The sequence below is a fragment of the Ambystoma mexicanum genome, chromosome 2q, assembly GCF_040938575.1.
Source record: "Ambystoma mexicanum isolate Mex_15411 chromosome 2q, UKY_AmexF1_1, whole genome shotgun sequence".
In the NCBI taxonomy this organism is placed as follows: Eukaryota; Metazoa; Chordata; class Amphibia; order Caudata; family Ambystomatidae; genus Ambystoma; species Ambystoma mexicanum.
The window spans coordinates 1,392,898,861-1,392,925,122 of record NC_090924.1 but is presented as its reverse complement, the minus strand read 5'-3'; the positions used below and the strand labels follow the sequence as shown (position 1 = coordinate 1,392,925,122).

Genomic DNA, 26,262 nt, shown 5'->3' with positions numbered 1-26,262 from the left:
GGATGAAGAGTGCAAACAAGAAACACACTAAGGCACAGAATACAGACTCTCCTCTTCTAGAAGCAGGCTGTCCTGTTAATGAGGACAGGCAGAGTCAGGCGGACCCAACCCTAACCACACAACTGCAGCACATGATCATCCCACATGTGCTCAAAAGGAGCCTGCAGGAGAAGTGAAGGCAGTTGCTCTTGGGAAATCGACAGTCCGGCAGAGGATCCCTACTGAAAACCCAAGCACTCAGTGAGAAAGGCTGGGACATGAAGGAGCGACATTGGCAGATCTGCTAAAGTGAAGGAATTGGAACATAGAAAGCCACTAGGCCTTGAAAGCGGTAGAGAAGCTAAAAGAACATGAGGCTGAAAGTGGATGGTTCCAAGGAGCAGCTAGTAAAGTTGAAAAGAATATCCTTCTGAGAAGCCTTAAAGAGAGGCCAGTTTCCCTCTCGTTACCAGATGTAAAGGGGAGGTTTGATAAAGAAATATTAACTGTAAAGCCTTGAACAGTCAAAGAGACGAGAAGCGGCAACAACCAGTGAGTGAAAGGCGATAAATGATCAAGGCCCGGCTGTGTTGTCGTGAAAGGAAACTGTATCAAGTTTGTTGCGCTGATTGTGTGAAAGCCAGCAACCATTGGATCAAAGCAAAACAGTTGCCTTAAAGAGGCAGTGCGAAACAGTGTATCGGAGTGGTGGATTCGAAAGTCTCTGAAGGTAAAGCATTACTGAGTTTACAAGCACATTGAAATAACTGTAGAAAGCGAAAGTAAAAAGAAGCTTGTCCCCAATCAAGGGGAGCTTTGTGAACTTGTGTGAAACTAAGAATAAGCCTGCGCCCCAACGAGGGTAGCTTTGTGAACTTGTGTGAAAGTGAGAAGGAATTTGCGCCCGATTGAGGGAAGCTTAAAGATAAAGAAAGAAGTTAAGGTCTGCACCCAGCTGAGGGAAACCTAAACTGAGAACCACAAGTACCAGAAAGCTTTAAAGTTTTACAGGAGAAAGAGAAAATTCATATCAAGTTACAATAAAGGTTTTAAAAACTTGTATCATTGTGTTGTACTCTTACTGTTGGTACCATGAGTTCCTCACAAAGGGTCAAACAAAGATTTTGGGTCTACAATGGCCATTATTAGTGGACCTTTGGAATCTACAAAAGTTGAATGGTAACATTTGTGAGATATTCCAGGTCGGAAAACGTAGGCTAGAGGGAAATCTGTGTCCACTATCAATTATCTGTTTTTGTCAATCAGACTTGTAGATCTTTGTATAAAATGTTGAAATCTGGGACTCTGTAGCTAGCGATCATATAAGCGTGCAGTTATGTTTACGTTTTTGTGGAAAGGTCAGGAAAAATGGGCACATTGTATCCAACGCTGAATCCTGCAAAAAATAGGTTAAGATGCAACCATCATCAAAGTCAAACCTTCAATGAGAATCTGGAATACTCGCTACAATTTAGTGCGGAGGACCGAAGGGCCTTACCCGATGCAAATAGATTTTCAACTTTCTTTATAGAGAAAACAAAACCGTGTTCCACTATATATGTGAGTTACATCTTAAACCCAAAGAAAAGAAAATGGGATCTCGTGACCCAAGCTAGGAAAAGAAATCTAAGAAAAGATATCAGAATAGCTAGTGGAATATATAAAAAAAATCAAGAAGAGAAATTCCTAGTTATAAAAAAAATTCAACAGTATTTTAAAAATTGGGTTAGATAACAAACTCCTAGTGGACCAAGAAAGGTGGCAAGGAAATGTTAGGTACCATATTGACCAAGGAGTCAAAACATTTTTGGGAGCTAGTGAACAACTTATTGGGTAACTATTCCGAAGCACTCTTAAATCCTATCTCGAATAGTGAATGTTGTGCTTTTAACCTTGTAACGCTCACCTGGCTCCCACGGAGGCACTGGTCTGGGTTGCTGTGGCCTCTTCAAGCGTGATGCGCAGAATTCGGACCACTGATTGAACACGACCCCCAAATCTTGCTTGTCGGGCCCGTAGGATTATTCTTCTGCAGATGAGAAAGGGGATTAACTGCCGAATAGTGTGCTTGCTCCCCCCTGCCCCCCTTTGTTCTTCTCTGATTCCGCCAATACCCCCGGTTTAAACTCACCTTATGGTTTGGAAGTATGAACTCTCCATCCTGCTTCTGGTGCAGGGGCACGCGTTCGTCCAGTTACTTCACTGGTTTTCAGAATGGCGCTGGCACATCCACTTGACTTTTCTGAGTAATACGCCGTAAGTATGAAGATGCAAAAGTTCAAGTGAGCCTCCTTTTATGTTGTCTTTCCAGACCTTTATTTCAGGTGCAGAACAAAAGCGATGCGTTGAGGGGTTAAATTGCCAGTGGTAAAATCAGGTGAGTTAGTGATGAGGGCGACCCCTCTAAATGTCTTTATAATTCCCCAGTAATGTCTTTTGTCCTTTCCCCATAGGGGCCGGGGTGCGGTACCTGCCAAAGATGCGGCGCCGACCCGAGATGTGGAATGATTCACCAAGAAAAGCCGGTAAGTAATATGGCTGAAAATGTCCTTTCCCCTTAGGGGCCGGGGTGCGGTACCTGCCAAAGATGCGGCGCAGACCCGAGATGTGGAATGGTTCACCAAGAAAAGCCGGTAAGTAATATGGCTGAAAATTCAGCTTTCCTCTTGTGTTCCCTTGCTCACCTTTTGTCTCTTCTTCTCTCCCCTAGGTGCAGAGATGTGGCGACCGGTGCTGAGAGCCGTGATGGAGCCGGGCGGCGTCTCGGGAACAGGTGAGTGAAGCACGGCGCTGCAGCGAGCAACGCGGTGCTTTTAAATGGAAGTCTTCCTTCAGGAATGCTGGCGTGAAGATTCTGGATGCAGGTAAGAAGGTTGAATAAGTTCTTGGTTTTCACCTTTCTCTTCTCTTATTCCCTTACAGGTGTTCCAGGTTCGAGGCGGGCGTGGCTGGAGTCCAGGTGCAGGAGCAGACACGGTGAGCGTTCAGCTGCTGGGATGCAGAACAACGCGAAGCACGTGTGGCTGTCCAGGCGTGGCTTAAATAGCTTTGGAAGAAGTTCCAGGTGAGTATTCTTCCACAGCCCCACCCAAGTAACAAAATAGTTCCATCAGAAAAATAGTTCCTCCTAAGCCTCATTTGGCTTGGTTCTTCATGCAGCATGCTCTGGATCAGGTGAGTGTGCAGCATGGTCTGCTTCAGGTAAGTGCACCAAACACTTCCCCTTATGAGCCTGGCGCTTATGGCGCCAGGACTGATGTCCAACATGAGCCTGGCGCCAACGGCGCCAGGACAGAGTTCAAAGAGCCCCTATAAAGGGCCGCTGGGCTTTTACCCGGGGGCGTGATGCCTGCTCCCGGGGGTGCTGGGCCTGGCCTGGTGCTCCGGGGGTAGGCATCATGACAGCACTCCCCCCCCCCCAAGGCCCCTCCCAAAGTCTTTTCCCCAGGAGGTTTTGGTTTGTTCGGGAAATTCCGATGGAACCTTTTTACTAGCCGAGGTGCATGTACGTGGTCGCTGGGTTCCAAGATCTTTCCTGAGGCCCGTACCCCTTCCAATCAATTAGATAGAAAAGTTTTGATTTTGAGATCTTAGAGTCCAAAATGTTCTTCACCTCGAATTCAGGCTCCCCATCTATCTGGACTGGTTCTGGTGGCTTTATTAATCTGGTTCCTGGTTGTACTGGTTTCAAAAGCGACCCATGAAAAACACGATGAATACGCATGTTAGCTGGTAGATCTAGCTTGACTGCCACTGGGTTAATTATAGCTTTGATCGAGTAAGGGCCTAAATACCTTGGATTAAAAGTCTGAGGTCCCTTGAGCGATAAGTGTTTAGTAGCCAACCATACTTGATCCCCTATTTGGTATGAAGGCGCCTCCTTTCGATGCAGATCCGCATTCTTTTTGTATTTCCCTATTCGCATGTTATAAGTGTGCAGTAGCATTCTTGAAGGCTTGAGTAATCGTAGAATGCAAATGGTTCACTGCGGGCATTTCGAGGCTCAAAGGTGAGTCCAAGTCTGAAGTACTAGGGTGATGTCCATATAGGGTATAAAAGGGGCTCTGACCAGTTCCAGAGTGTATCGAGTTATTGTATGCATATTCAGCCACCCATAAAATATCCTTCCAATTACCCTCCGATTGGTGCAACATACATCGTAGATATTGTTCAAGGGTCTGGTTCGTTCTCTCCGTTTGACCATCGGTCTGTGGGTGGTGGCTGGTTGAGAGCCTTACGTCGATTTGTGCCAGTTGACAACACTTTTTCCAAAAATGAGAAATAAACTGGCTTCCCCGATCAGAGATTAGTATGGACGGGAATCCATGCAGACGGATGATATTTTCTAGGAATTCCTTGGCAAGAACAAAAGCTGAAGGTAATCCTTTCAACGGAATAAAATGGGCCATCTTGTAAAATAAATATACCACAACCAGAATAGTATTGTATCCATTACAAGAGGGCAGGTCCGTGATAAAATCTAGTGACAAGGTGTGCCAAGGTGCTGGTGGAATGTCTATGGGTTGAAGAAGACCGGTGGGTTTTGTTTTTTGACGTTTGTTTTGGGCGCACACTCCACAGGACTTCACGAAAGATTTAATATCCTTTCGCCAGGACGGCCACCAGAATTGTCGTTTAATTTTTTCCTCTGTTTTGGCAATGCCAGGATGTTCTTCCATCAGAGTATCGTGATGACGGGAAATAACCAGTTCTTGCAATTCCTTTTCTGGCAAAAATAAACGTCCTTGGAAGTAAGGGAAGCCATCGTTGATTGAAAAGGCAGATCCCCTCTTGATCCAATCCTGCAAGGCAGAAGAATCCAGGAATAGTTTTACCTGTGCTTGAATGTCTTCAAGGGTTTGTAAAGTGGTTAACCCCAAGATTCTTTGTTCGGGAATTATCGGCACAGGTTCTGAGTTTGTGTCCATTTCTCCCATTCCAATTCGAGATAGCCCGTCCGCTTTGCCATTCTTACAGCCGGGACAGTAAGTGATTACAAAATCAAACTCAGCAAAGAATAAAGCCCATCGGAGCTGTCGTGAAGACTGAGCCTTGGCAGTTTTTAAATATTGTAAATTTCGGTGATCAGTGATCACTGTGATGGTATGCCTGGCGCCAAGAAGATAATGCCGCCAATCCTTAAAGGCGGACTTAATGGCTAATAATTCCTTATCGGTGATTGCATAATTTATCTCCGGCGGCGAGAACTTTCTGGACCAAAATGCTACGGGGTGCAGTTGGTTGGTTTCGGGGTCTCTCTGAGACAGGACAGCTCCCATGGCTAAGCTGGATGCGTCGGTTTCGACTATATATGGGAGATCAGGACGCGGGTGTTTCAAAATAGGTGCGGACGTAAATTTAGCTTTTAATTCCTGAAAGGCCTGTTCAGCTTCCTCGGTCCATTCAAAACGTTTATTCTTCCGCAAGAGTGCAGCGATGGGTTGCACCACCCGAGAAAACTCCGGGATAAACCTGCGATAAAAATTGGCAAAACCAAGCATGCTTTGGACACCTTTCACCGAACTAGGTGATGGCCATTTGAGGATGGCATCCACTTTCCGTGAGTCCATTCGGACCCCTTTAGGTGTCAGGATGAATCCAAGAAACTCAACCTCGGTGGTATGGAAAACGCATTTTTCCAGCTTTGCGAACAGTTTGTGCTGGCGCAATTTCTCAAGGACGGCCCTGACATGTTTTCTGTGATCAGATTCCGAAGAGGAGTACACCAGAATGTCATCGATATACACAACAACACATACATCGATGAGTTCCCGAAGGACATCATTCATGAAGAATTGGAAGGCAGCAGGCGCGTTGCACAACCCGAAAGGCATGACCTGGTATTCGAATAGTCCATATTTTGTACGGAAGGCCGTTTTCCATTTGTCGCCTTCTTTTACTCGTACCAGATGATAAGCTCCCCGGAGATCTAACTTGGTGTATATGCAAGCGTCCTTCACTTGGTCAAGGAGTTCAGGGATCAAAGGCAGAGGGTAACGATTTTTAACAGTTATTTGGTTCAATGCGCGGTAATCGATACATGTTCTAAGGTCGCCTTCTTTTTTTGGCACGAAGAACAAAGCCGAGGATGCCGGAGACTTTGACGGGCGAATGAAACCATTGGCTAGGTATTGGTCTAAATATTGTCTCAAATGCAGATTCTCCGGCTCAGTAAGGGCATAAATCCTGCTACAAGGGGGTTGTGCACCGGGCACCAGATCGATTTGGCAATCGTATGATCTGTGAGGAGGTAACGTGTTGGCCTGTTCCTTTTGGAAGACGTCCTGAAAGTCTTGGTATTCTGGAGGTAGTTGCATGGAGACAGAGGTTACTGATGCTAGACTGATCTTCAGATTTTCTGGGTAGCAGGTTCGTGCACACTTCGGAAAGGTTATTCTCTTCGCTCGCCAATCAATTTGAGGATTATGTGTCTCTAACCAAGGGATTCCGAGAATAAGCTGAAACTGTGGAGCCTTGATTACATCAAACACAACTGCCTCCCGATTGCCGTCCGGACCTACAAGTGTCACCTCAGCTGTGGAATGTGTTACCGGTCCCGAGGCAATTTCGGTTCCATCAACTGTGGTGATGACATCTTTGCTGGTTTTAAGATGCAGGGGAAGGTTAATCCTGGAGACCAATTCACGATCCACGTAGTTTCCTATAGCCCCACTATCGATGTATGCCTTTATTGCATGCAACCGCTTAGGCTGTTCCGGATCTACGAGGACCATTGGCACAGTGAAATGCGAGGTCTGAGAGTTCGTTTTCAAGCTCGGCAAGCAGACCCCTACGCTTGTCGGGCGGGGTCGTTTCCCGATACAGAGGTTTCATGGATTTTATCAGCGGCTCCTACCACCTTCCTTGGCGGCCTTGCCGGGCAATCTCGTAGAAAGTGTCCAGAGGATGCACAATAAAGACATAAGTGCATCTGCCGTCTTCTTTCACGTTCCTTTTGCGTTAAAGGTCCTTTAACTCCTCCGATTTGCATTGGCTCAGAGGCTTCAGCCCCCTTGAGGTTAGCGTGGGTCTTGACTAACACCCGGGTCTCAAACTTGGACCGATCAGCTTTTCTGTTTTGCAGTCTGTGATCCAATTGGACCACTAAGTCTATATATTCTGAGCATTCTTGGGGCGGATTTACAACTTGGGCCACGACATCTTTAAGTTCTCTGCGTAGACCTCGATAAAATAACGGGATTCTTTTATCTTCTGGCCACCCAGTTTCCACAATTAGTCTATTAAAGGTTGCAATGTAGGAAAGGAGGTCTTGATTGCCCTGTCGCAGAGATAGAAGTTCGTCATCTAGAGCCTGCCCCTGGGAGTGAGCAAATAACCTTTCCATGCTTGCTTGAAATCCTTGAAAATCACGAAGAATCGGGTCATCTTGAGTTACCAGTGGAACTGACCAATCGGCAGCACTGCCGCTGAGATATGACAATGCAAAGGCTACCTTGGTCTGGTCATTAGGGAAGGCCCCAGGTCTGCACAGGAAATGCAAACGACACTGATTCATGAATACAGCGAATCGTTTGGGGTCCCCAGCAAAGCGTTCGGGTGGGGCCAGCGGCATGTTTCCAGGTAGATTTATCTGCACCGGGTTACTGGAAAGCACAGGAGCGGGGTTCCCTCCGGAACCAGGTAAAGGGGTTTGTCCAGCTTGACCTTGCAAAAGCTGTCTAGCCAGGTCATCAGCTCTTTCCTTTGTTACAATCACTTCCCTCCTGAGAGCATTAGTTTCTTGACGAGCGGCGTGTACTTCGGCCCGTAATTCCCCCAGTAGTTGGGCCAACTGGTCAGTCTCGGAAGTTTCCGTAGCGCCTGGGTGGGAATTTGTAGGAAGGCTTCGCGTTCTGTAACGCTCACCTGGCTCCCACGGAGGCGCTGGTCTGGTCTGGGTTGCTGTGGCCTCTTCAAGCGTGATGCGCAGAATTCGGACCACCGATTGAACACGACCCCCAAATCTTGCTTGTCGGGCCCGTAGGATTATTCTTCTGCAGATGAGAAAGGGGATTAACTGTCTGTCGAATAGTGTGCTTGCTCTCCCCTTCCCCCCTTTGTTCTTCTCTGATTCCTCCAATACCCCCGGTTTAAACTCACCTTATGGTTTGGAAGTATGAACTCTCCATCCTGCTTCTGGTGCAGGGGCGCGCGTTTGTCCAGTTACTTCACTGGTTTTCAGAATGGCGCTGGCACATCCACTTGCCTTTTCTGAGTAATACGCCGTAAGTATGAAGATGCAAAAGTTCAAGTGAGCCTCCTTTTATGTTGTCTTTCCAGACCTTTATTTCAGGTGCAGAACAAAAGCGATGCGTTGAGGGGTTCAATTGCCGGTGGTAAAATCAGGTGAGTTAGTCATGAGGGCGACCCCTCTAAATGTCTTCATAATTCCCCAGTAATGTCTTTTGTCCTTTCCCCATAGGGGCCGGGGTGCGGTACCTGCCAAAGATGCAGCGCCGACCCGAGATGTGGAATGATTCACCAAGAAAAGCCGGTAAGTAATATGGCTGAAAATTCGGCTTTCCTCTTGTGTTCCCTTGCTCACCTTTTGTCTCTTCTTCTCTCCCCTAGGTGCAGAGATGTGGCGTCCGGTGCTGAGAGCCGCGATGGAGCCGGGCGGCGTCTCGGTAACAGGTGAGTGAAGCACGGCGCTGCAGCGAGCAACGCGGTGCTTTTAAATGGAAGTCTTCCTTCAGGAATGCTGGCGTGAAGATTCTGGATGCAGGTAAGAAGGTTGAATAAGTTCTTGGTTTTCACCTTTCTCTTCTCTTATTCCCTTACAGGTGTTCCAGGTTCGAGGCGGGCGTGGCTGGAGTCCAGGTGCAGGAGCAGACACGGTGAGCGTTCAGCTGCTGGGATGCAGAACAACGCGAAGCACGTGTGGCTGTCCGGGCGTGGCTTAAATAGCTTTGGAAGAAGTTCCAGGTGAGTATTCTTCCACAGCCCCACCCAAGTAACAAAATAGTTCCATCAGAAAAATAGTTCCTCCTAAGCCTCATTTGGCTTGGTTCTTCATGTAGCATGGTCTGCATCAGGCGAGTGTGCAGCATGGTCTGCTTCAGGTAAGTGCACCAAACACTTCCCCTTATGAGCCTGGCGCTTATGGCGCCAGGACTGATGTCCAACATGAGCCTGGCGCCAACGGCGCCATGACAGAGTCCAAAGAGCCCCTATAAAGGGCCGCTGGGCTTTTACCCGGGGGCGTGATGCCTGCTCCCGGGGGTGCTGGGCCTAGCCTGGTGCTCCGGGGGTAGGCATCATGACAACCTGGATCTTTACATTGGCATTAATATTATGGAATTAAATTAAGGAATTCATGCTCGGGACATCAAATGGCATTTAAACTTCACAGAGTACTATATTGTTTAAATTACACAGAGACTTCATATTCTTGAGGGCTTGTGTCCCAGATGGGATTTCAAATTCCACGTATAGGTACTCGCCAGAGCTTTCGGGTAGTATTTTATTCAAGTAATTTCAACAGATATTGTGGATATGCTCCATACCACAATCCATGAAGATTTCACACATAGTGGCAATTTTTAAGAAGGACGATAGGTCCAACTCCAAAGAATATCGACCTATCGCACATTTGGATGCTTCGAGCAAAATCTTTGGAAAAATAGTTTGAGTATTTGAATACTGGTCACACGATACGTCAGGATTAATGAAAAAGTTTCAGTAGATGTATAGGTATGAATTTAAATGTCTGTTACGCTCACCTGGTATCCACAGGGACACCAACCAGCTGGGTTACTCGCTGGTATGCTTCTCAGCTTTTCTCTGATGTGGTCTGCAGGGAAGGTTCTGCCTGAAAATACAGGAGGACTGTGTTGAAGACTGACCGACTGGGGTAAGTATCCTCCCTCCACCCCCGTATGCTTTCAGTCCCTCTGGTGCCCTCTCCTCATCTTGTGGTAGAATTAGGCATGCTCTCCATCCTGCCTTCTTTGCAGGGGCGCGTTGTCTTTCATGGGCGAGTGCGGTTCAGTTACTTCACTGATGCCGGCCCGTTGATATTGTTCAGGTAGGTCTTATTGCTGTTCCTTAGTTTTGTTGCTATCCTGCATGCCTTTCTTTGTTTAAAATGTCTCTTTTTTCTCACTTAGGTATGCAGAGCTTCAGCGCAGCAAACTGGCTTGGTTGAGTCCCGCTGGTAAATGATGGCGCATTAAGAGCGCTATGATGCGGTAAGTAAGCGCCATGCGCAGCGCTGCAAAGTCTTGCCTTTGCTAACCTGTGTTTTCCTTCCTTGTAGGTCGCAGTGTTCTTCAGCGCGAGTGGATTGTCCGGAGAGGTGCCAGCCGAGAGGCGACCAGCCAGGTAAGTCTTTTGAGCAGTTCGTAATTTGTAAATGTCTCTACAGCTTTCTTTAATGTTGCCTCTATCTTCCTCTTTCAGGTCGTTCTGTCCGGGAGGCGTGCAGATTCGAGGAAGCTGTTCTCAGTAGCTATGAGTGTTTAAAGATGAAGACTGCAGGTAAGATGCTGCTGCTCGTGATGTTCCTTTTGTCTCCTTGCAGGTTCTGCTTCTCCGAGGTTCGAGGGAATAGCTGGACACGGTGAGCGTCACGTTGCAAGCTGCAAAGTAACATGAAGCATGTTCTACAGTCAGGGTGTGGTTTATATAGCCCAGGTAAAGTAGTACCAGGGAAAGTAGTTCCAGGCCTGCCACACCCAAAACACTAGACTGCATAACTTGGTTCTTAGGAACCAAGCTATGTGGATGCCTCCATGTTGGCTGACAATACAATAAAGTAGTTCCCAAGCACATTGTTGTTCATGGTGCGCCAGGACTGGCCCGATGAGGGCTTTTAAAGAGGATGCCAGGCTCTAGAGGCCTGAGTCCTGACTCCACCTGGCCAATTGGTTTGCCAGAGGGGGTTTTGGGTGAGGGTCGTGACAATGTCCTTATACTCGGCCTTCTATGAAAACAAGTGGAATTGAAGGGAATATGTGGCAGGAACTGACCTCAAACTACCATTCAATAGCATTGATAGAAAAATCACTTTACAACGAAGGTCAAAGGTATTATTATTATTATTATTATTATTATTAATAAAAATAATAATAAATTAAATAAAATATAGAATTACTTGCTGCCAGTCTACACCAAAACAGATTAGATGCTAAAAAAATCTTCTGAATTTATACATTTACCTAAAAATAGATGTTGATGCTGAGCACCATCGTATATGGCTGCTTAGATATTGAGCTCCGATCCCTGGTGACATACTGCAATAAATACATCCTTTCCTGTATCATCTACACTAATTTCCCTGATTGCGGAGGGTGCCTAAAGAGGGTCGGACGTTGCTAATAGCTGAGTATGAGGCACAGCGGGGGCTGGACATATCGGCGGCAACCCGATTGAATATCATCTGAAAAGAAACCTAGCATGGGGCCTGCAGAGACTTCCGGTTGCCTCGGAAGCCAGATGCGAACTGAGCCTGCTGCTTGGCACGGTCTGTGACAGTGGCAGGAGAGGTGGGCTGCCCCCCTGAGTGGCTTTGTAGTGAGATCTTCCCTGCTGGGGCGGCAGGCTTCCCCCAGACTGTGGCCGGCATCAGCAGACACCCCGTGACGGATGCCAAGAGCCCCAGGACGATAACCAGCGAGTGCCCTGGTTCGCAAAACACCTCACAATGGGGATGGAGGAGATGGCACATTGGTTGTGTGGTGCTGCAAGATCCTGATGGAGTGTTGGCACTGGCTGTTCCTTCGGAAGACTGTCGCCTGTCAAAGCCCACATGCAGTGAGATCCTACATGTGGAGTAGAGGTGAGGAAGAGTGGGAAGGCGCTGTGCTCGCTTGGGGGTTGTGGCCGGTGCCTGTGCACTCCTGTGCCGCCGAAGCTGTCTGCAGGCTCCGATACGGGACGACATCCTTGGCTCATGGGGATATTGGCAATAGACTGTTTGAAGGGGACTGGGGGCAGCAGATTAATCTCAAGCTGGTGATTCCTCTGGCACACAGTATTGGCAGATGCACTGAGCAGCAGATCACAGTTATAATTGGCACCAACAAGAGCTGGACTGAACCATATCTGTGCACTGGTGGGAGAAAGTGCATTCTGAAAAAAACAGAAAAGGAGTGCTAAACAAATCCGGCTAAAACACCCTATAACCTCCAACAAGGAGATATGGAAGATATGGACTCAAATCATTGCAGCAAAAAAGAATGTCTTCAATGAAGAAATATCAGGAGCTAAAAACAATTCCAAGAAGCTGTTTGAGATTCTGAAACTTCTTGAAAGTCCAAAAGCTCTAGCACAACCCATTCATCCCACAGACCCGGACTGTGATGACGTCTAGCAAGCCTTTGCAAATAAAATTAGAACAGCCAGAGATAAAATTGGTCGTCCAGGCCCAGACGTCTTCCATATTTACACAACATGAAGGACAATCTAATTATGCCTTTAAACATGTTACAAATCTCAAGATAAACTCCACTCTATCCTCAATGCAGCCCATTTCCTGCTGAGAGAATATCATCCCAGCTAAATTAGTGCTGGATAACAAAAATGTATTCACACCTTTTCTTTCTAGACTCGTTAACTCCTCCTTTAACCACAATTCAGTCCCTGAAACCATCAAAGATGTTACGATCACCCCCTTGGTGAAGAAGGCAGGCTTAGACCCCCAAAGATGCCAAAAACTTAAGGACAAATACCAACTCAAACTTCCTGCTCAAGATTTTGGAGTTACATGTAATTATAACTAATGAAATAATAACTAATGAAAAAATAACAAATACAAAACAACAAATTCATTTTTTGTTGTTTTCTTCAAACCCCCCTTTTTAAAATAATAATTAATTTCCCCCACTGCCAAAACCACTATTTCCTCTCACAACCCCATTTTTCGTTTTTTTTTCAAAATTAGTTATTTTTCCATTCCTTATTTTTTCACTAGTTGTTTTGGATTAAATATAATCACTGCATACCGATTTTGGACAAAGTTGATACAAAGCAATTGCAGGCCTATTTCGAATCAGGATCCATACTTCATAGCAAACAATCTGGGTTCAGAGCAGATCACAGTACCAATACAGTTCTTCGCCACCTGCAGACTAATGTGCTTGAGATGCTGGACCAGGGTAAAATTGGGTTCCTGGTCCTCCGCAATTTGTCCGTGGCTTTTGACCTGCTCGACCATGATCGTCTTCTCCATACTCTCTCGGACGTAAGAAATACCCTCCACTGCCCACGAGTTGGATTAAATAGTTGTTATCTGGCAGGCAATCCTCGGTATGCTGGGGAAGTGGCTCTTCAAAACCTGCCCCCATTCATTGTGGGATCCCGCAGGGGGCTTGCATTTTGCCTCGGCTCTTCAATCTGTATGTTACAAAACTCTGCCATCTGTTAAATACCAGTGGGATCTCATTTACAAATTATGCAGATGATACCCAGCTGATTTTGGAAATCAGTGGGGATCCTGAAATACATATCAGGAATTTTAATTCCATCAATGGAGTCATCAAACAGTGGCTGACGGAAAAATGGTGCTGCCTGAACGGAGCAAAAACCGAATTATTGTTATTCGGTAGGTCTGTGCACAGAGCTAATCTGGGGAAAGAGTATTCTTGTTTCCATATTAAGAATTGTCCCATCACAGTAGTTGGGAAGGTTCGGACATTGGGGGTCTTTCTTTACTTGAGACTCAGACCAGTCACATCTCAAAGAACTGCCATTACTACTTGAGACTCCTTAAGAATATCAAGCTGTTCATTTCTGAGGCAAACTGCACCTCACTTGATGGAGCCATCACTCTTTCACGTCTCGATTACTGCAACTCACTATTGATAGGGGCCAGCAAAAAAGGTCTGTATCAACTTCAAACCCTTCGAAATGATGCTGTCCATATCATCAAGGGCAGCCCGAGACGTGAGCACATATCATCTGGGAGGATATCCTTACATTGGCTTTCCATCGCCACCCAAATTCACTTTAAAAAAGCCACGCTAGTGCATAAATGCCTCTATGGCAAGGCACCAGCATACCTGAAGACCCGGATTACCCTATATGAGCCCAAACGCATTTTACGTTCCGCCAACATGGAAATGATTAATACGTACAAGTTCAAAAGGGTTGGGGGCTTAGGAAGGGCTTTCTCCCTGCCAAGTACCCGTCGTCTGGACAAAAATGTGAAAACTTTTCATGCAACATTGAAAACCTTGCTTTTCAAATAGTATCCTACTCTTCTTCTATGGTGACGCTATCATGTAACCTGGAATGTTTTTTTGTTTGTCCTGTCTCATATGTGCGTCCACTCATGTGTTTGTGCGCCCAGATGCCTGCTGGTCTTTGGTGCGTTACAAATAAATACATTAAATAAATTAAATAAATAAATAAAAGCTGGAGTCCATTTTCAGTTTTGATGACTGGAACGTCATCAACATGAAAACACACTGAGGGCCAGCAACACTGCGTGGTTGGAACCGCGCAGGAAAGGTACATTTCCTTTTTACCTTTTTTACAAAAAACGACACTCAGCACCCGTGTAGAAAATGACATGAGTGCTAAGGTGAGTGGGAAGGAGGAGCAGAGAAGGGAAGAGGGTGCTAGCTGCTCAGGCCAGCCCGTGTTCCGAGCCTCCTGATTGGCTTGCGGCCCCCTTCAGGGTGCTAATTAACATTGATAAATCAAATCTTATATTACTGAAATCACAGAAGCATCCAAAATGTACATGGTCGATTGCTAGGATTAGAGTGGCTCAACTGGAACATCTAGGCATCGTCCTTAACTCACGTCCAACTGTTAAGGATGAATTTGAAAGGTTGAAAATTAAATCTCTGAAATATGTGGCACAAATGAAGAACTATTACTAGTACTCGTATTGAAATTTTATTTAAAAAATGAAGATGTTTCCATCAATAATCTACGGATTAGAAATGAGTGAGCCAGACTGCTTAGAAAAACAACATAGGCTGGAAGCTCTAATCTTAAGTAAGTTGTGTTCCAGTAGCGATCATTAGATACAAGCTGGGGTTAGTTTCTTGGTTGACTTACGTTATGCCCCACAAGACTCTTTATGAATCCCTCGCACTTGTAAATGATAGACAAACATCACAGGTCCTTACGAATTTGTAGTGAATTGTGAAACACTCAAACAAGAATATGATATGAGTAAAGAGATGCTGGAGACGGTACAAAGAAGGGAAAATAAAGAAAAGATGTGGGGAGTATAGATTGCATAAAGATCTGATGATTGAGTACAATACATTGTTTTATGATCTTACTCCTTATCTAACTTATTTATAAGATTAAGGATGACTTTATTAACAAAAGGAGACATTTTGTCAATTAGGCCAAAGAATAGTAAAAGTTCAAATTCATGGCATTTTTATAAAGATAATTATATTGAGTCGATAATTCATCTGTACACGGAATGTTCAGCAATAGGAAAAATTAAGGTCCAACTGGTTTGCAAAAATTGCTTATGATAACATGATATCAAACAAGAAGACTTTTTGGCTCAGAATTCTTGCAGGTAAACACATTTCTTTGATCCTGGTTACAATAAATTTTATTAAAGCAGTTTTACCAAATATAAAATAACTGGTGTGCACAGCAGATTCAATTAACTTCTCTCCGCTGTTTTTATGTGACAGATTACAATTGCACTTGTCAATTTAATTGTTCAAAGTAGAAGCGTTTTATCTAGAAAAGATGGCTGTGAGATGAATTGCTCTTATCTTATGGAGTTATTGAATCGTGTGCATTTTAAAATGTATTGTTTTCACCAAGTCTTGTACGGATTATATCATTTTTAGATTCTGTGTGTTGTGTAAGGCATTAATTATACACCATGGGCCTCATTACGAGGTAGCCATGGTGCTATTACCACCATGGCTACCCCCTTACCGCATTCCGGGTTCACGAAATAGGGACTTACCGGGTCATTCCAACCTTGGAGGACCCAGTAAGTCCCCATTCCCGGGAACCATTCCCCATTCCCATTCGAGCCCCCATAGGGCTCAATGGGGATGGAGCTAATAACGGTACCGCAATTTGCTCTGAAGTCCCTTAAAGGGTCTCTTCCATAACGCCTGGTAAAACCAGGCATTAAGGAAGGGACCCACTAAGGGACCTCGGAATAGGGTGGTAAGGGATTACCGGCACCAGTGTCCTTACCGGTGCCAGAAATCCTTTACCACCTACCTCGTAATGAGGCCCCATGTCACAATAAAAAAAAAGAGGTGTGGTATCCTGGGAGATCAGGAGAACCCATTGAGAAAATGGAGGGCTGATAAGTAGCCACACGGTGTGAGCATGGCACCATATTCCTGGGACAGTGTGCAGGGCACTATATCCTTGAGTGTGGAAGAGTGAGCAGGGCACCATATCCCTAGGTGCAGACTACTGCACAGGGCACTATATCTCTGGATTTGGAAATGTAAGCAGGGCACCATACCCCTTAGTAAAAGACAGACAATGGGAGAACCCCAGTGAAGAGGAGGACTTTTGGGACGCTTGGCAAAAGTAGGAAACCCTAAATCCTGAGAGAGGAGGGGTGCCATGTGGTCCCCAGAAGAATTGATGAAGGACTGAATGCCAGAGCAAACTTAACAGGAGACCTGCCTGTCTGGAACATTCTGAATGCCTTTTTGTTTGCTGTCCTTCGTTTATAATCCAGAGTTCAAGGTCTACATGTCCCAAGAATATTTATGTTACAGCCATCATGAACCAATTTCCATGCAATAGAATTATGTTTTACTTTTGGTTAATAAAACCATTTAAACCTATTCTGGTGTCAGTAGTTGTGTTCCCTCATCCATGTGACATTTAGTAAATACATATTTGTTTTTTCATGTAAAAGTGATCATAAAGAAAAAGCCTACAAATATATATTCACTGAAAAAAACCCTCCTTAAGGTACAGTTAAGTTATGCAGATTTAACACAACAAACACCTTAAAATTCAGCAGATGTGGGAACTGTGAGGGGTCAGAAATGGAAGACAGACGCCACATTGAAGTTTTCTCAAGGTTTGCCATATTTATTGAAATTAAAAAGGGGTGAGATAAATGCCTATCTGTCCCTATCCTAACGAGAATGTTCCTACCTAGCAATCTAAAAGCAGCTAGAGAGAGATGACCTGGTGTCCACATGTATCAGACCCTCACACCAATACATATAATCAAAATGCATACAGTAACTATGTCTGTTTTCAGTTTAACCAAAATGTTCAAAAGTTCAAACTCAGATTTCCCATAAAGCAATCCTTGTTACCAGGGTACGAGTCTGATCCCCTGAATCAATTCGGGAAGGCGTTTACAAGAGACTGTTTCCACAATGTTCTATTCAATTGAATGAAACAGTAGTCTTTCATCCAACACTTCTGTAAAATGAGTAAAGAAAATGTCTCTTCCAAAAGAATTACTTAGAAAAACGCCACCAACTCGGTCTGTCATGAACAGGAAGGAAAGTAAGTAGACGTTTTGAGCTAACATTATTTTCTACATTTGCCTTAGTGAGAAACGAATAAATGTCCTCCTACCAAACATCCCCAGGGCCCTTTATGACAAACAAATTGAACGTCCATCAGCAGTCATTCTTTTTTTTAATTTGTGCAGTTATTACCTCTCTCCAGTTGGCACCCAAATGTCATTTTACTCAGATCCGTGCCAGGAGGGAACTTGGGCCTCTGATCATACGATCGGCCAACTGGCGCTCGCTGGTGACTTGAATAGCCGGACTCACGCTTGTCAAGCATCCTTTGCTGAAACAGAGACCTACGTGGTGGATTGATCAGCAGGCCTGCCTGGAGAAAGGGCACATGTCAAGAGAAGAAAGTGTTCTCCTATTCAAACAGAAGTGTATATTGTGCCCTGAAATAGACTTTTCTCAATCTTTATTGTGACAACATTTTTATGGATTCAGAGTGTGATGTTGCAATGTTTTGAGACATTAATACTCACCTCTGCTCCATGCACAGTCTCCTTTTTTCTCTGGCCCTTGTGAACAGGTTCTGTGTTTGTCTGCTCAGCTTTGTAACACATGTTGTTGCTTTCCACAGAGGAGTCAACTTTTCACTAATACCATAAACATATACCTACTTTTAAAAAACAATAGAATTGACGAGAAAACCACTCTCAACTTGTGCATTTCATTGGGCACAAAAGGTATGACCTTTTTGTCATGGCCTAAACATCAAAGAGTACTAATGCACTGGGAGTTAAGACTCAGGTTAGTGTGCCAAATAAGGAAGGGGCTTGGCCCATCAGGATTCTCAGAAGGCGACCTGTATTGAGGCGATATGCGCCGAGGTGGTGGAACGGCCCGCCCCCCAAGTTAAGGAGCCGAAGCGAGGGTCCCTTGATAAGGGTAGCAGGCGGTTATCCACAGGGTAGGCCCAGTCACCGAGGGTCATATCGCCATTAGCAACGGTGTAGTGCTAAATAGTTCTTTTTTTTTTTTAAAGAAAAGTATTTTCTCTGTGTGAACGGAACACTTCGTGGCGTCCCATTCTCTGAGAGATAATACTATACCAACATGGCCGCAAGGGAATTGGAAGGCGGGGCTCCATATGGAGCCCCTCATCCATTTCCATGGCAGTCACAAGGGGAAAGGAGCTGCGGCAGCGGATTCCAGTCGCCGCAATCAGTTAAGTGGGATGGGAGTGGGAGAGGGATCAACAACAAAAAAAACAAGGTTGGTGGGGGAAGATGGCGGGCGAGAGAGCCATCCTTCAGGCAGCTTGGAACGCGGGCTTTCACTGGTAGTGTCAACCCGCGTTTCTAGCCACGTGATTGGCTGGATCCCCCGCACAGGGTGCTAATGTAGGGTACAAGCCCATATGGCGAGCAGTCTGGGTGCTGCTAGCCAGCGCCTCTTTCACTTCCTGCTCCACCTTCCCTCTGCCCCCACTTAGCACCCATGTAGTTTCTATGCGTGTGCTAAGAATGTAATTAAAACAAATAAAAAACACTTAACTAGCTGCACGGCTGGCGACGGACCATACTTTCCCAAGTTAGTTTCATTGTTGAGACAGCCATGGTCATCAACACTGAAAACGGATGTGAGAAACAAAGGCTCAGTGCCAGCAGATACAGCGAGGTTTTTAAATAAATCAAAACATTAGCACCCGCGTAGAATACTAATTAGCACCCGGCGGTGAGGTTAAGAGACTTCCCAGTTAATCAGGTAACTCAGAAAGCAGATATTACCATACAGTATTGCCCTCCTTCCGAACACACTAAGCAGTGAGAGACTGCCATACTGCCTCCCAAGTCCTGACACTGAACTACAGACACGCCCGCCTCCTCGAACCACACCACCTCCCTGCTGCCTTGTCAACCCCTACCTAAATGGATTCCTGTTGATGTCACCTGCCCGCTCACCTCCCTGCTTCATTACTCCTAATATGGCTGCCATATACATGGAAAAGGGATTAAGTGTAGTTCCCTTCTCAGTTTTTCAAGGCAGACATTTTCTTTTGTAGCTTTCTAAACTTGGGAAATGTCCACTGTGACATTTCTCAACTGAATGAAAACATTTATTCTATGACAAGACAGGAGGCTCGCATTATGCTATTCTTTCTTTAATCCTGCCATATCAGCTTTTCAACAAAACTTTAAAACTGCAACATTTGTGCTTTTTTTCTCAAAACTTAAATACAACTCTGAGAGGTTTAAAGTTTCAAAATCTGTGTCCCATCCAAGAACTACAACCCCCATGATCCTCTGGGGTCTGGTATTCCTGACCTCTCATCTTCCACCAATCCGAGTCCAGTCGCAAGTATACAAACTCCTTACACCAGGTCCCTTCCTCTTTCTTTTTGCTGCCTCATGAAGATAAGTACATGATATTTTATTACTCTCATTGTGTAGGAGCTAACTCTAAAGAATGCTAGCGAGTAATCGCGCGAGCGAGTTATTAATTACTTACAAACTATAAAAGTTGTTTAGTATAGTGATGGAGAGTGCTTGTGAGGTAATTCACCTTAGATTGCTACGTCAGTCACAGTGCGCTGCCGCCAAGGCGAGGGTCAGTTCGGCGTGAGCGCGGGCGTTGTTTGTGAGGTAAGTAAACCTTTTTTAATTAAGAGAATAACATCTAGTCTGTCAAATACTAGATTTTTTAAATCAGGAATGAGAGTAAATAGTTGACACGGTTCAGATGTGGAATTTGCAAGTAAAGTGGAGAAATGCATAATCCACTCTTCTTCGGATATAGTGTTGAGTAATGTGGAAGATAGAGTGCACTTATCTCTATTAATAATGAGATTCCAGATTTGATACAATGATTTTGTCAATAATGCAGTGAACATTTTTTCCACATGTGTTTTGTTCATATTCATTTGTATTTATTTAATGTGATTTCTATAATTGGTTCTTAGAGTGGATTTTTGGGAATCTAAGGTGGGGGACAGATTTCTCATCTGATAATGGAACTCTTTAAGCATTTGGATATCATCATTATAGATTTGTTTATGTCTAAACATGGGTTTGTTTACAGTGGATGTTGACTGTGTAATTAATTGCATACAGTCCGTATATTGCAAATTACTTTGTAATGGCTTTTCTCGATTGTTTAGGCTAAGTTTTTCTTTTAATAACTGAACTCTATGTAAGGGCCATATTAGTCGATGTCTGCCTTGGTTAAGATTCAGGAGGTTCTTTGTAGGTTTGGATTGGTGCTACTAAATGTTGAGTCCATTTTACTTCGAGGATATTGTGATCACTTGCAGAATATTCAATTTCTTTAAAGGTGTCGATTTTTGTCATAGAGGAAATAAAAAACATAGTCAATAATTGAATGTAAAATTCCCCTTGACCATGTTGGGGCAGCAGGGGGGGGGGGGATCATCTATGGTGGTACCATTGAGCATATAAAAGTTACAGTTTCATTAGCATTAGCCATTTATTAGCCCTAGAAATAGATTCTTAGTTGGTATTTAAGCAGTCGATATTAAAGTCTCCTGCAATCATTGTTAGAGCAAATTGGGCATCTAATGGGACTAAATCTAAAATAGATTCTATCTGGGCTAGAAATACATCATCTGTAATAGCCATGGAATTCCAATATATATTGATGGCGGCAGAAGGATATAATGGGTGTAGTCTATTAAGAGTAGAAACTTTCCTCAACTGAATTCCTGAAGAAGGTGATGTCCATTGTTGCAATTGTAGGTTGGAGTGATGGCTAACTGCAACTAACAGGCTTGCTGCAGGGAGGCCTTTCGCAGCTTTTGTGGCAGGAAGATGAACAATTTGATAATCTGGCCATGTAGGTTCTGTAATCATCCAACTCTCTTGTAAAAGAATAATATCATATTTTACTAGAATCTTTGCTTTAGATGAGCAAAGATGTGCAAAACCTCTCGTGTTCCATACCACCATAGTACACAAGTGTTTAAGATGGTCATGGTGAATCTAGGTGTTTTTAGTGTTTGCATTTGCTAGGATGGCGCTGGTGAGCCATGTCGACTTGGATTTCGGATGTAAATATAGTTTGCACATTTGTGATTAGTGGATATCAATTCTTTGGCTGCAGTTACATTTAGAACAAGTGTGTAAAGAATTGTTTCTATACGGTACGTATCTAGCTCGATTTTCTTTAGATATTTGACTATTGTGTTATTCATTTTCCATGTTTGTGACTGGTATTATTGGTTGTTTATAAGCTTCTAACAAAAAACATAAGTTCTCTTTATTGCTCCAGATGAGATTTCTTACAATTAATGAAGATACATTTAGTTCTACAATATTGTAGTAATGAGCTTCAGTAAATCCAATTAAAAGGTTTTCCATTTTCCATAGTCAAAATGTAGATTGACTCTTATCATTTGTCTGGTTTTATTAGAACCATTCTGCGGATAGTGCAGACTTTGTTGAATAATGTCAACCTGGGGGAGAGACAAGACAGAATACACAGAGAAGTCCATCGGTTCTTCTTGATTGGTGATATCACATGGCAGAACAGCATTTACAATTTGCAAGTCGCTTTTCTCAGTATTGGCATGTAACAATGAGCTTGGCACAGTACCTTGTGTTGCTGCCAGTGATCACAGTGGAGATCTGGGAGAGACTGCAACTAGCAGATGTGCGGAGGATTGTTCAATTTGGTCTTCCTTATTCGGACGATTGTTCGAGAGGATTTCTGAATGCTCCTCAGTACATTTCCTGAGAAAGAAGAATTTGTTTTTTCTGCTGATGTTTTGTCAGTGTAAAGTATGGGAGAGATACACAATCTAGTAGATGGTAGCTTTGGACTTCTGTCCTCATGGAATTGTCTGGTCGATTCTATAACGGATAATAGTAAATGTACATACTCAGATTGTAAGTTTAAAGGTATAGATGGTGGTGTGGCTTCACGCTCTGCTATTGGTTGCTGGACAACTTGAGAGTAAAGTCTAGGTATTTGGCTAGAATCCGTTAAATGAACAGTGACAATAGATTGAGATTCATGTCTATTGTCTGTCATGACAGATGGATTATTACAATAAATCATGACACAGCTCTGCTATTGTGGGAGTTAGACATGAGCGTAGTGTGTGATCAGATATTTCAGGAGGTGCCGCTTGAGAACGAGTCACCAGTAGTGACTTGTGGGTGGCAGCAGTTGTATGCAGAAAAACCATATCGGGACCTGCTGGTAGACTTGAAATGGGTTGTTTGTTAATTGGGTCTTTCGATACATAGCAAAATTGCCTGATGTCAAGGCCTGCAATCTGTAAGCATTTTGATTGAACACGTGGCTTTAGATCGCACGCTGGTAATAACGGGCCTGTACCTGGCTGTCTCTGTGGTGTTCCGGGAAGAAATGCTGGTAGGTCAGGTCATCAATTTATATGTAGCCATATTTAGATAGACGCTATATTTTGCAAGATGTGCTGTTGATGGAAGTGGGGAGGGGGCATGCGGCAAGTGCGGCACAACGGAACAGCTGAACAGCACCCGCCGGTGCACTCCTCGGATGCGCGCGCCCATCACTTTTGTACGTTTTCACGTGAATGATGGCCGTGGCTAAATTTAAAACAAGAGAATATGTTGTTTAGCCACATATATGAGTTGTAAAAAGGTAGAGATGTTAAATTATCCTTTGAAGTTCAAATACCGTCGGGTATACAGAAGTCTCTGATGGTGTTAAGGTCCATGAAACTTGCAAAGCATGTTGAAGCTGTAGACGGCAACAGACAGGACAGGCAGTGTAACCGGCTGATCCCAACTGAACAGCATTCACTGGTGCACTCCTCGGAAATAACAATCAGTGTATCTAAAGCCTTAGCAGTTTTTCTGTCAGTCCTTCGAAATGTAAAAAGGATTGCCTGCTTGTGACTACTGAATTATTAATTTGAGGTCCAAACAGCAACATTAAATAGTAAGGACACCTTTTAAGAGCTTGTAAAAAAGTCAACCTACCCGAACGTCGACTTGCACACATCTAAAAAGTCAACATGACAAAGGAATTGGGTAAGTATTAGTTTAAAGGTTATAATAGGCATAAGTGGAATAAAACAATTTGGGTAGAAAAGAGATGAGCATGGAAATGGGGGCATTGAGGAAGTAAATTGAATTGTTTAAAACACAAAAGGGTTATTTTCAAAAGAGATGGCATTTGGAAGTCAACTATTCATCAGCTTTTAATCTATTACAAGTATTTATAAAAATTGAAAGCTGGCCCTAAGAAAGATGACACTCATTAGTATCATCAAAGCTCAATTCACAAATGGAACCAAATTATCATTCCCGCCTTTACTTGAGAAATCCATCATCTTCTATAGTCTGCAAGCGATTAGCCCTTGCAGAGAAAACATGGCTTAGAGATTTGGGCTAGAGTAATACATGGATGAAGGGGTTGGACACATTTGCATGATGTTTGGCTTCTGTAATGGCACAACCAAACTCAACATTATAGCCATTTCCAGCAGTTTAGAAGCATTACACTCACTATTCTATCATATGTTTGGTTCTCACTTTGTTCACCTATGTTCAGTGGATATGCCCTGACCTGGACCATTTTATGCTATGGCCGACACAAGCCTGGTTGACCGTTGTCTCATGATCATGCGTGGCCTAACAGTTTAGGATGAAGCGCTACTTTTGAAGTATGGTTGGATTACACTACACACATTTGCTGAAAAGCATACTCATGGTCATGGGTTTGGGTGCGTTCATATTCAAATTCAACATCCAGAAGGGGGGAAGGGGTTGCACGTAGAAATTGAGGAAGTGACGCTGTGACATAAAGGTCACATCTCCCGGCCCCACCTACAGTGCCACACGTCAGGGAGCTGGCACTGCCCAGAAGAACACACGCATGAAAACCTAAACCATATAAGAGAACATATCTAGCAAGCATATTGGGGTAGGTGGTCTGGGGTAGTATAGAATATTAGGTGCCCCCAAGAAGGGGGCGGCGATGGCTGCAGCAGAGAAAAGGTATACGTGTAGCAAAGCCTTTCTTTTATATTTTTCCTTTTCTCTTCCAGCTTCACACCACTTTTATGCAATGTATGTAACAAAACCTTTCCTTTTTGCTTCTCATTCTTTTAGTATATGAGGGGCAGAACTGTCGCTTTAGGTCCTGTGAGCTATGTACATCCTTTTATTTTTTCCCTTCGCACACTTTAGTAAGATGCATTTCTGTTAGTGTATAGGGGTAGGCAAGGCTGGGGGCTAGTGTGTAAATAGGCGCTGCATTAGGAATATTGGTTAGGTGTATCTGAGAGCAAGCAAAAGACCCGCCATGTTTTAGCAGACCAGGTTGAAAGCTGCAGAACCGTTAGCTAAAGGCCAGAGCTCACCGCAAAGTAAACATTCTGCTGATGTATCAAGCATAATGGTAAATCAGCGAAGGAGAGGCCCACTGTGTTCAATTAATTGTTGAGAGAAGTCTCTCGGGAGGACGCAATCCAGCGATGCATCATGAGATACTTCGGAGGCCATGGTACTAGGCACCTGGAGGCCAAGCAAAATGGGTAGGCCAAAATTAATTAAATGCAGTACAACAAATTCCACCCACTGTGTCTCAGAGTCCAGTTGCCAGCGCATTGTGGGAAGGGAGATGGAGTGGCCCAGGATGTCCTGGAAGGGGCTGAGGAGTGAGGGACAGGGAGCCAATCAGGAGGACAAGGCAGGGTGTTCTTGGGTTGCAACAATATCCATGGCCTTGCTGATGTCAACGCGGCAGGTGAAGGGTTGGGCTCGGTAGAATGTTCTCGCCTCGCACTCCAAACACAGGGTGCAATTAGCTTGCATCTGTGCATTCATTTTGTATGTTGAACTGTGCCAGCCAATTACAACTAAGAGTTTTCCTGCTGCTCAACAAAAGGTGATGTAATTGTGAGATGGGATGTTCAGGGGTCATGACGTCATGAAGTGTGTTGAGGGTTTGTGTTTCAGGAAATGTTTTGTCCACTAAAAACTTAAAATGTATACAATTTTTTAGGGGATTAATTTTAAGCCTCCAATCCTGTTTCAGGGCTGCCCCAAAATTGTAACAAATGAGAAGAACATGTTACTTAGCAACTGGAAACGTTCTTTCAACTGGATGTTCCTCCAACGTATTCATCATCTTTGACATATGTTGTCCAGCTTCGGCAAACTTTTTCGGCAGAGGGCGCCCTGCGTCAATGGCGTCGGGTCCATTTCCCTCGAAGGCCTCCGTCGAGGGTGACGTCATCCAATGTTATATATAGCACGCACAAGGCCCGTTCAGTTCTGTTTTTTTTCCCCCTGTTACTCGTGAAGCCCAGATGCCCATAATGACTGCATGACAGTACCCAGCCTTTTTGGAACGAAAGCTGTAATAGCATGGGCAATTCTACAGAGGGGTAGGTTGGGAGGGGGATGAGGAGCACGTTGGAGGAACATCCAGTCGAAAGAATGTTACTAGTTGGTAAGTAACTTGTTCTTCGAATGGATTGTGTCCCCCAAGGTATTCCTCATCTTTGACAGACTCCCAAAGCAGTTTCCGTGAGTGGCATAGGGAGTACAAAATTTCATATTCAACCATTCATATTTTTAGAGGGCGGAATAAAGGACTGCCTTACCAAAAGCAACTTCCTGAGTATGAGAAGCATCCAGCGAATAATGCTGTGTAAACATTTGTATAGATGACCATGTAGCAGCATCGCAAATGTTCTTTATAGGGACACCCCTTTGAAGGGCTGTCGATGTAGCAATGCCCCTGGTGGAATGAGCATGTAAACCCTCAGTAGGGTCTTTGCCTGCCAATCTGTAGCATTCAGAGATGGCTAGAATGATCCACCGAGACAATGTCTGTTTAGTAACAGCCAGCCCCAATTTGTGCCCTGTATACCCTACAAAGAGCTGGT

General features: G+C 44.3%; 1 protein-coding gene across 2 annotated transcripts in view; it reads right to left on the bottom strand.

Moving 5' to 3' along the window:
* EFHB (EF-hand domain family member B) overlaps nucleotides 1-26,262 on the bottom strand; it is a 400,940-nt gene that overhangs the window by 270,934 nt on the left and 103,744 nt on the right. The window contains exon 4 of one of the 2 annotated variants that reach the window (XM_069648882.1): nucleotides 17,562-17,742. In XM_069648882.1, the coding sequence (XP_069504983.1) occupies nucleotides 17,562-17,742 (181 nt within the window). The remainder of the gene's footprint in view (nucleotides 1-17,561; nucleotides 17,743-26,262) is intronic. The other variant, XM_069648883.1, reaches the window with a different exon arrangement.